The sequence below is a fragment of the Balaenoptera physalus genome, assembly GCF_965194825.1.
Source record: "Balaenoptera physalus genome assembly, chromosome: 20".
Taxonomy (NCBI): domain Eukaryota; kingdom Metazoa; phylum Chordata; class Mammalia; order Artiodactyla; family Balaenopteridae; genus Balaenoptera; species Balaenoptera physalus.
This window is the reverse complement of record NC_138901.1, coordinates 63,954,990-63,965,831: the sequence shown is the minus strand read 5'-3', so window position 1 is coordinate 63,965,831 and position 10,842 is coordinate 63,954,990. Positions and strand designations below refer to the sequence as shown.

Genomic DNA, 10,842 nt, shown 5'->3' with positions numbered 1-10,842 from the left:
TGCACATAACATAAAATTCACCACTTAAACTATTTTAAAGTATACAATCCAGTGGCCCCTAGAGAGCTTCAGGATGGGGGCTGGGCACCAGAAAGACCAAGGCATGATTAGAGGATTGGAAGTTTCAATCTTGAGCTAATTATTAGTGCCAGTGATTTAATCCATCATGCCTAGGTGACAACACCTCCATAAAAGCCCCACACGATGAAGGGAACACACTGTCCCAGGCTGGTGAACACACTGCTGCTAGGACTCTTCTGGACTTCACTCAATGGACCTCTTCATCGGAATCCTTTGTAAATATCCTTTATAACAATCATAAGTAATCGAGTGTTTCCCTGAGTTCTGTGAGCCATCCTAGCAAATTATCAAACCTGAAGAAGGGGTATGGGAGCTCCCAATTTACAGACGGTCAGCAGAAGTACGGGAGGCCCAGGACTTGCACCTGGCATGTGAAGTGGGAGCAGTTTTGCCGGACTGAGCCCTTAGCCTGTGGGGTCTGCGCTAACTCGCAGATAATGTCAGAATTGAGTTGAGTCACAGGACACCCAGTTGGTGTCCAGAGGGATGGAGAATTGGCCGGAGTGGAGAAAACCCACACCCATTTGGTGTCAGAAGTGGTGTTTGTAAACAGGACATAAAGGCTCCCTTCATTTCCTCCACTGCCGCCCTCTCTCTGTCGCCATCCATCAGCTCTTCTTGGCCTCCTTTCCCCAGGCCTTTCAGAAGGTGGAGGGGGTGGCAGGGTGGTCTCTAAGTGGTTTATTTCCTTCCGAGACCCAGGCTGAGGAGCGGGAACCAAATACTGTTCTTTCAGCTACTGCATCTTTAGGAGACCAGTTTCATAAATCTGGACATTATCCCGTTGTGTCCTTCTGACCAGTACAAAGTGATCTTTTGATTCATGATACATTTCTAGCAATGGCTTGGGAAGCAAAACCACCTGAGAGGCTAGTTTGTTGAAGGTGAGGGTAGTTGGGGAGGGGCGGTCTGAGCTTGCCTGACTTTACTGTAAGCAGTGACCTACTTTTTCTTCCCTGTCTAGTCCTGCATGTGAGGGGATTAATCTTTAAACCCTCCGCCTTGGTTACCGAGTAACAGGCACAGTTGGTTTTGCAGGCCAGTGTGTTCCCAGTGCCAGCCGTTCACTCATTAACACTTCTGGAGGGGCTGCGTGTCCTGGTTAAACTCCAAATGTCACACACTGAGACCCACCCGGCTGTACACACTGATTTAATGAGTGAGCAAGCATCTGAGCAGGAAGGACCCAGTGGAACCAGAGACATCATTGCCACCAACGGGGAGCATCTGGGGTCAGATGTGGAGCTGAAGCCCAGCTCTGGCCCTCAAGTGGTCATGCAGGGACAGGTGGCCAGCCTCCTGCCTTCGTTCCTTGACTGTGACCCATACCACCTACTCTGAGCACAAAATGGGACTGTGCAGAAAAGCTAAGCATGGTGGCTCTCAGCCCCTGGCAGACGCTTGCTAGATACTGGGACCCAGTATCTGTGGTCCTGGGAGACCCTGGGGACCCAAGAGGATGGTCAGGATGGGACGGTTTGGCCTGATCACTGGTCTAGAAAAGGGAGCAGGAAATTTGGCGAGAGGCCTTTATTATCCAACGAAGGATGTTCTAGGACTAGGACTGCCGTGGCTGGGAGTGAACCACGTGACGCAAGTCACTATCCCAAGACCCTCTCGGTCCACTCACGGCCTGCTGGCTGCAGAAGGATGTGGCTGCCATCCTGGCAGTGTCCCCAGAAGTGGGGCATCTGTCCCCAACCCTCCGTGCTTCTTATCCGAATTACATACAGGTTCAGCCACCCATTCAGTGACGACCCCTTTCTGGGACTATTCTGGTTACCTTTGGATCCACTAGGCTCCCTTTACTTTTCCCAAGCCTCCCCCGAGCGCTCCCCACTCCCTCGATCCCCACTGGGGGTGGAGGAGACGTAGCTGCACTTTGAAGCAGCTTCCCTGCACGCGGCCACACCGTGAGCAGGAGACGGCACCGTCGGCTCGGTTTAATCATCAATTTATTTCCTGCCGGGAAGCCCTTTCTGCCCTGGTCTGGCCTCAGTCCCTCTCGCTCGAGCTGGCCCTGCTGCAGGATGGCTGCGGACAACTCTACCAGCGGTCCCCGCGCCCCCGGGCCGCAGCTGAGTGTGGTCGACATCACCATCATAACCGTGTATTTTGCCCTGAACGTGGCCGTGGGCATCTGGGTGAGAGGACGGTGGTGGTACCAGCTGGGGTGGGCGGTGGGGTGCGGGAACCGGCCGGCACGCCCCTGGGCATTGCATCCTCTCCCTGGAGGCCTGGTGCCTGCGGGGTCCTCCTCCCAGCCCCGGGGGAGATTTGTCGGAGACCTTGACCAAGCCCCTTTCGCTCTTTGGCAACAGCTTCTCAGTCTCTAAAGTGAGGAATAGGAAGTCTCTCTAAGGGCAGGCCGAGTGGGAGGCTCCGGGCCTTCTATGCGGCTGACAAGCTGGGGGCCCGGGCACAGCATGCCGTCTTCCTGGCCTCGCCTTCGATGTCAGATGGACTCACAGGGCGAACATCGCCCTGAACGATAGAATCACAGGGGTTCTCAGCTGCACCCACACCAGCTAGGCCAGGATCCAGAGGCAGGGCGGGGCGCAGCGCGCAGGACCTGGGAGTCTCTGTTTTGACAACTCCGTGTTCACCAGCCTAGCCTAGTTCATAAGCCAGTTTCTCCCACCTTTGATAGGAGAGAAGTGATTAAGGTCATCAGAGGCTGCAGCGGGGCCCCTTCTATGCAGGCACTGTACACATCACCCTAACCCGCTCACAGCCCCGGGCCAGAGGCCAGCCCCGTTTACAGGTGAACCCCGGGGCTTCAGGGGACAGGGACTTGCCCAGTGAACCCCAGGACCCTGCACAGAGGGGAGGGCCTCCTCCTGTCTACTCCTAACGCCAGCAGCTGATGAGCATCTGGGCTGTTTCCACCCTTTGGCTGTTGTGAATAACACCGCTGTGAACATTCGAGTACACCTGCTCGAGCACCTGTTTTCAGTTCTCTGTATCCTGGGAGTGGATTTGCTGGGTCCCGGGACAATCTGTGCGTCTAACTCTTTGCGGAGCCAGCGGACTGTTTCCGCAACAGCGGCATGAGCCACGCGAGGGCTCCAGTTTCCACCTCTGTCCTTGCAGTCCTCGTGCCGGGCCAGCAGGAACACGGTGAGCGGCTACTTCCTGGCGGGCCGGGACATGACATGGGGGCCGGTGAGTGCACCCTGACTCCTCCCGCCCCTCCTTCCGGTGGGGCCGCATCTGACCTCTAGGTCAGCCTTCATCTGCATCCCTGCGGTCACTATGTGTGTCCTCTTCACCCAAGGTCACCCCCCAGGCCAGCCCAAGCAGGCAGTGATGGGGCAAGCTGAGACTGGCAGGGGGTCCCCAAGCTGGGGTGCTGGAAAACGTGGAAAAGGTGGGGCTCGGAGTCGGGGTGGGCCTCTTGCTAGATCCTTTTCCTCTCTCTCCTCCAGATGGGAGCCTCCCTCTTTGCCAGCAGCGAGGGCTCGGGCCTCTTCATCGGACTGGCGGGTTCGGGCGCAGCTGGAGGCCTGGCGGTGGCAGGCTTCGAGTGGCACGTGAGCTCCTGGAAGGCGGGCCCAGGCCGGGGAGGGCCGTGGGAGGAAGCACAGCAACCTTGAGAGACGCTGGATGGGGCTGCATCAGAGCCTACCCCTCCGTGGCCAGAGGGGCAGCTCCCAGCGTCCAGGCAGGCGGTGTTCCTGGGGACGTTGGGTCTTCAGAATGCTGAAGAGCAGCGGGAAGCCGTGAGCCTTTGCCTGGCCATCTGTTTATAGGGCTGCGGGGGGGCGGGGGCGGGCCGCCCCAGGTTCTCATGGCAACTCAGGCCTCCAGACCCCTGGTGTCTGCTGTCCTTACTCTGCCTCTGTCCCCCTCAGGCCACATACGTGCTGCTGGCCCTGGCGTGGGTGTTCGTGCCCATCTACATCTCCTCGGAGGTGAGTCTGCCCCTGGGGCCTCAGGACAGCCTCACCTGCGTCCGGGCCTTGGTTGGAGTGGGTGGTGGTGATGGGCAGGACCCCTGGCTTCACTCATGAGGTGAGTGAACCCACAACTCTCAGTTCTGGGTTTGTTGTTAGTCCAACTATCATTCCCATCAGCCCACGAAGACAGGTCCCCTCGGACCTCAGCCCATGGGCCTCGTCTGTTGGTCTCTCCTGTACCTGCGTGTTGCCTCTGGGGGCTGATGCATCTACCCGAGCACACAGGCTGCACACCTGGGCTGTGTACTGGGTTACACACCTGGGTGAGACACCTGGGCTGCACACCTGGGCTGTGTACTGGGCTACACACCTGGGTGAGACACCTGGGCTGCACACCTGGGTGAGACACCTGGGCTGCACACCTGGGCTGTGTACTGGGTTACACACCTGGGTGAGACACCTGGGCTGCACACCTGGGCTGTGTACTGGGCTACACACCTGGGTGAGACACCTGGGCTGCACACCTGGGTGAGACACCTGGGCTGCACACCTGGGTGAGACACCTGGGCTGCACACCTGGGCTGTGTACTGGGCTACACACCTGGGTGAGACACCTGGGCTGCACACCTGGGTGGCACACCCAGGAGACACTGTCCTTGACTCTGCCACTCCTTCAGCCCCAGCTGGGCTGTCACTAAGTCCAGGGGATCCCATTTCCTGGATGTCTCAGTCTGGCACAGCCAGCTTCCCCAACCAGCCGAAGCTCATCTGGATTTGTCACCACGGCCTGCAAACTCATCCCTGTGCCCCCAGGCACAGTCCCCCGAAGCCATTCCTCCTGTCTCAGTCTGCCATGCCCCGGCCTGAGCCCCTCAGGATGTGATCAGAACGCTTAGCCTGGAATTCCAGGCCTGGTGTTGGGACTGTGAGAAGCTCCCGGTCCTGAACACTGGCCGTGGTCTCACAGCATGCTTAACCCCTGCCCCTGTGCCCCCGCCAGATTGTCACCATGCCTGAATACATCCAGAAGCGCTATGGAGGCCAACGGATACGTATGTACCTGTCTGTCCTGTCGCTGCTGCTGTCTGTCTTCACCAAGATATCGGTGAGCTGCCTCACCCCCAGCTTCTGGCTGGAACATCCCTGCTCTGGGGCCCTTGAAGGGACCTGACATCCCTTGATCTGTCTCTGCCTTGTCTAACAGCTGGGGAAACTGAGGCCCAGAGAGGCACACTGACTTGCCCAGGGTCACACAGCTGGCCCAGCACCCTGGGGCTGGGCTCAGCAGCCAGCGAATTTGGGGGCAGAACGCAGGCCCTGTGACTCCTGTTTTGCCCAGGTTCTGGATACGGAGTGTCAGGGGTTCTGGTTAAGGGCCGGCACCGGGTGAGCCGGGACCGCCCACTAGGGGGCGCCCAGAGCCCGAGGTCTCTGGCCCGTGAGGCCGGGTGGTGGTCAGTCCTCCGCTAGGCTGACCCCGCGGCGCCCCCTTTCCCTTGGGGGCCTGGCCCCGCTGGAGGGCCAGCGTGGGGCGCGTCCTGTCCGCACCCTGGGTTTCACAGGTAGGGAGACGGAGGCCGGGAGGGCGGGGAGCTGGTCCCCAGCGCGCGGGGACTCCGCGGCAGCACCAGGCCTCGGGTTCTCCCTCCCGAGTCCTGGGTGCCTGCCGGTCCCCCGAGGCCGTCCAGCCGCTCCAGCTCCGGCTCCTGCGAGGGCTCAGAGGTGGACGGCGGGTCCTGGGCGGCCTGCTTCCGGCCGAGCGAGCCCGCCCAGCCCCGGGCCTGGTTCCTCCCCCGTGAGGCCCGGCCGCCCGGCCCGGGGCTTCTGCGGGCGTGGCCGGGGCTTCCTCCTCCGCGGCCGCTGCAGCCCCGGGAGCCTCGGCCGGCCGGGCCTCCACCGGAGCTGCACGGCTCGTTCTGGGTGGGTCTCGGGGTGGTTAGAGAGAAGGCGCCGCCTTTTTCCCTGGACGGGTCCTAAGAGTTCTCCCCTGGGCCTTCCCTCTGCTGACCGGACGGCGCCGCTGCCCTGCAGGCCCGGTTCCCACGCGGGCTCCTCCCCCCACCCACCCCGTGCCGGCCGCCTCCCGGCCGCCTCCCGGCAGCAGGGCCTCAGTACAGGGGGACGCAGGTGTGTCACGGTGGGCGGGGGACAGTGTGGACCCAGAAGAGGGGTTGGCGGCGCCTGCTGGGGTGGCCTTGGTTGGGGTCTAGTGGAGAAGGGGGTACGGACGGCATGCGGGGTGCAAACGCCAAGGAGAGAGGTGCGCGGCGTGGGGCGCGTCTGGGGTGGTCCTGTCCGGAGGCCCGGACTGCAGGGGCCAGGCGCCTCGGGAGCAGAGGAGGGGCTGGGAGGGAGGTGACAGGGAGCGGTGGCGGCTGAGGCGGAGCAGCCATCACAGGAGCCAGACCTGAGGGCCGCAGCTGGCTCTTGGGTGGCAGTTCCCGCCCTGGCCCAGGGCCCTGGCCCAGGGGGCTCCGTCAGAGATGAGTGAGGAGTGCCCAAGGGGCCCTGGGGGCTTTGAGCAGAGGTGACAAGGTCCGGTCTGTGCTAGTGCCACCGGCACCCCCGGAGGATGGACTGCGCGGGGGGCGGGGGGCAGTCTGGCGAGGCCAACCCCTGGGCGTAGGGGCTTCTTCCCCGCCCACCCCCCTGTTCGTCCCGCTGGTGGCTCTGAGGCAGAGCTCACACCTCACACTCAGAGCTTGGGCAGGACGTCCAGAATGGCGGGGTTGGGGGGCAAAGTGGGAGGTCCTTAGAGGCCACCTCGTGCGCAGCCCTGTTTACAGACAAGACGATTGAGACCTAGGGAGTGGCCACCACTTGCTCAAGGTCACCACTTGCAGAGACAACCGTTAGAGCCCAGTGGGCCCGACCACTGCCCTGTGGTGCTGAAGGAGCCAGGACGTGGCACTTCAAACTCCACTTTGTGATGGGATGACTCAGTTTGCCCACCTGTAAAATGGGGAACCTCAAGGCTGGGGCTTCAGTGCCAATGCTGGGGCTGCCTGGATGAAGCGGACAGGGAAGCAGGAGGAATGTGGATGGCCGGGCTGGGTCTGGGAGGGACTGGGGCCCCCCAGCTAATGCTTTGGGCTGAAGCTGTTTGCGGTGTGTGTGCCCAGCCGGTCCCCAGAGGCCCTGACCTCACTGGGTGGAGCCCCAAGAACGCCCCCACATGTCTGCACACCCAGGACCCTCACCAGCTGCAGCCTGTCCAGAGACCACAGGGCCCGCCTGCCGCCAGCCCCCAGGTGGGGACAGTGGCCTGCAGAGAGAGCAAGCCGTGGGTGGCAGGGGGCCTCACACGGGCTTGGGGGGAACTGAGCTCCATCACCATGTGCTCTGGGAAATAGAGAAACCCGGCCTGACACCCCAGGCCACTCAGGGTAAAGGCCAACCGTGGCCATCACGACCCTCACCTCCCCTGCTTCTCCCGACGCACACATCACTCCAGCTACACCGAGCACACCCGAGGCCTAACCCTGCCACAGGGCCTTTGCACCTGCTGTGTCCTCTGGCCGGAACCTCTTCCCCTGGATATCCATGTGGCTCACGCTCCTGCCTCTCAGGTCTTTCACATCTCACCCTCTCAGCGAGGCCCTCGGCTGCCCCGTAGGTGCAGACCTGCGCCCCCTGTCTTTCACACACGTGCTACCTTCTTACGCCGAATGATTTCATTAGAATGGCCACGGTCCGCCTCCCCCATTTTTTCTCTTTGTTCGTTGGTGTATCCCCAGTGGTACTAGGTGCCCGGCACACCCCATGGGACTGAATGGAATCATCCATGTCAGGCTCGGCTAGGTTTTCCGTGAGGGGCCAGATAGAAAGTATGCTCAGTTTTGCGCGCCACTTACACACCACTGAAGTTTGCTGTTGGCGTTTGAAAGACACACCAGTGTGCCTGATGGGATCAGGCCTGTGGGCTGTAGTGTGCCAGCCCCTGGTCTATGCAAACGTGCCTGTTTATTGAGTACCTGCTGTGTGCCAGGCCCTGGGTGGGCACCCATGATGAACCCATTTCTCGTTCTCAAGGACCTTTCCTTCCAGGCAGATGAGAAGAGTAAACAGAGCCGTGCATCCACACTAAGTGGTACAAGGGTGACCAGTGCAGCAAACGCAGGGCTGAAATCTGGACGGAAGAGAAGGAGCAGGGGACAGGCTTGCTTTGGAGAGGGTGGTGCAGCCGCTGAGGGAAGCCGGTGGGGCTGGGGAGAGGGCGCGTGCAGGGCCTCTGGGCCGGGCGGTGGGTTTCATTCTGCGTGAGTGGAGATGCAGAGACCTCGGAGCTCCCTCTGAACAAGCCGAGTGCAGGAGGGACCAGCGAGGGGATTTCAAAGGGATGGGGCCCGGGGTGGGGACAGTGGAGGCGGGCAGGAGTACTTTGGAGAATCAACAGCCGTGGCCGGTGGGTTGGGTGCAGGGAGTGTGGCAAAGGTGAGACGTGTCCAGAACACTGAAGGGACAGTGACAGCCTCTGTGGAGATGGGCGAGGTTGGGGGTCGGGGACACAGGATGATTTAGGGTAAACGCGTGGTAAATGTCGGTGCAGGGACCTGCCCAGCTTCTCCGCTACCCACAAAGGGAGGGGGCAGTAGGGTCCCGTGCAGGAAGGTGGCCAGGGCAGGGCAGGGCCCAGCCAGGGGGCACGTGCCTGTGGGGAGCTGTGAGGAGCCAGCGGGTCAGCCCTGGCCTTCAGGTCAGCTCAGCCCAGCTCCCTCCCGCGTCCGGGGCTCATGGCCCCTGCAAGCCCGTGGGGTGGTGCAGGGAGGGGGGCCGCCCTCTCAGGGGCCCCGAGGGTCAGCCCTGCAGCCCGCGGCCCTGCTCACAACCGTGCAGCTTTGGGCCGGTCGCTTCGTGCCTCTGCGCCCGTGCCCCGCTCTGTGGAGTGGAGCGGCTCCCTCAGGGGTCCTGCCTGCGCCTCCCCGGCCTGCCCTGCGCAGGGCCTGCAGAAGCCAGCAGGGCCAGAGGGGGCCGAGCACAAGTGCCTGTGTTTCTCCACATCTGCACCCGCACTTTACCCAGAGGCTCAGGAGGTAAGGCGACGTGCTCACCAGGGACACAGGCCCAGGTCCGAGCGGGGCTCTTAGCTTCTAGCAGGCTGCAGCTCACATGGGGCCCCAGGAGAGGGAGCTCCGTCGGCAGAAGGAGAGGTCAGATCCTGCCGGGGGCCGTCTGAGGCTCCTCGCGGTGTCTCCTTTAGAGCCGGCAGGCAACCGCACATTTGCTGGCCTCCAGCAGCGGCTGCGTAGGGTCCCCAGGGGGGACTGCGGCTAAAGTCCCACCTCCACACCTGTGCCCGTGCTGTTCCCGCTGCCCGCGCATCACTCTTCAGATCCGCTGCCCTGGAAGGAAGTCCCTGAGCAGTAGAGCAGTCGGGGAGCAGGGCGTCGGGCGGGCTGAGTCCTGAGCGATGAGATGCAGAGACTGGGAGGCCCCAGGGCAGAGGGACCTGGGCGAGCCAAAGCCTGGAGGCAGCAAAGTGCCTGGCGTGGACTGTCGGCCAGTCTGGTGTGACCGGACTTACCTGGGCTTAAAGGGATGCGTGGCCAGAGCCTGAAGGCCGGGCACACAGACCAGGGCTGTCCTCTGAGGCAGATGGGGTCCGGGGAGTGGTCTTGAGCAGTGGCTGGAGGACAGCCAGGTGGGACGAGGGGCTGCTGCTTTCTAGAGCCCCCCTGCTCCGTCGCCTGTCCCCTCCATCTCTGATACCTGCCAGAGCGTCGCCTTGGGGAGGTCGCTTGCCCTCCGTGGGCCTCAGTTTGTCCCTGGTCCGATGGGGCAGGGGGCTTGGAGAGTCCTTCCTGCTCTGATATTCAGCAGCTCTGGGCTTCTTAGCTTGGGCTGGAGGTGGACACACACACTCACAGCCGGGGGGTGGGGGGACCAGAGTGAGGGGCTGCCGCATCCGGAGAACACCTTGTCTGAGTGCCCACGCTGGCGGGTGCCCTCTCCAGGAGAGGGGAGGGGAGGAGCCTGGGGGAAGCAGGGGTTCCACAAGCCTGACTCCGAGCGGGGCTGGTCAGCTCCCAGCTGGGCCGGTGCCCCGGGCCTCGGGCAGACTGTCCCCGACTCGGCAAGCTCCGCTAACCTGCGGGCTTGCCCAGCTCTCTGAGGAGCCTCTTGGCCCCAAAGGCTGTATTTTGGGTTATCTCCCTGCCATTAAGCAAGCCCAGAATGGCAGTTTTGGAAACTTGTGGGGGGAGGGACCCTGGCCCAGCCCCTAGGTCCCACAGGATGGGGTCCTCCCTCCTTCCCCGGGCACCCACTGCGCAGTGGTTGGGAGGGGGCCGGGCGGTTGTGGTCCCTAAGGCCCATTCCAGTGCTGAGGCTGGAAGACTCGTCCCAGGGCTTCAACTCCTGCCCCTGTGCTGCCCCAGGGCCTGGGATGGCAGGACTGTGTCCAGTTCAGCCCTAGGAAGCAGCCTCGGCCTGAGACGTGGTCCTGGCTTCAGTGTCAACCCCATGGGGGGTCAATAAGCAAGATGGTCCCTCTGTTCCCCCAGCCCACCCCTGGCACACATCTGGTTTCTTCTTGGGGTGCCCTGCCTAACAGGGAGCAGAGAACGGGGACCCAGACAGACGTGGGTCTGGAGATGGAGGCTCACTCGTCTTCTTGGGACCCCCACCTCCAGGAAGCCCTCCCGGACTCCCCCTTTTCCATCCCCAGGCAGGGGCCAGACTGAACGGCAACACTGCTCCCTGGTGGGCAGGGGCCGCTCAGGACTTTATTAACAGCAGCAACGTCCCCTGCACACTGCTTGCCCACAGCCAGGACTTCCCTTCAGGACAGTCCCTGGCAGGTTGGGGGGTGTCTCCCCTTCTTCCTCTATGGGGCACCAAGGCCACACGTTGGGTGTGGGCG

The 10,842-nt window shown here is 62.2% G+C and overlaps 1 protein-coding gene across 2 annotated transcripts in view; it reads left to right on the top strand.

Annotated features, from left to right (window-relative positions):
* Positions 1–2,043: 2,043 nt before the first annotated feature.
* The window catches only part of SLC5A10 (solute carrier family 5 member 10), a 55,368-nt gene continuing 46,569 nt past the window's right edge, over positions 2,044–10,842 (top strand). The window contains exons 1-5 of one of the 2 annotated variants that reach the window (XM_082442425.1): positions 2,044–2,225; positions 3,175–3,246; positions 3,510–3,614; positions 3,936–3,995; positions 4,981–5,085. In XM_082442425.1, coding sequence (XP_082298551.1) covers positions 2,112–2,225; positions 3,175–3,246; positions 3,510–3,614; positions 3,936–3,995; positions 4,981–5,085 — 456 coding nt within the window. In that variant the 5' untranslated portion in view covers positions 2,044–2,111. The remainder of the gene's footprint in view (positions 2,226–3,174; positions 3,247–3,509; positions 3,615–3,935; positions 3,996–4,980; positions 5,086–10,842) is intronic. The other variant, XM_082442424.1, reaches the window with a different exon arrangement.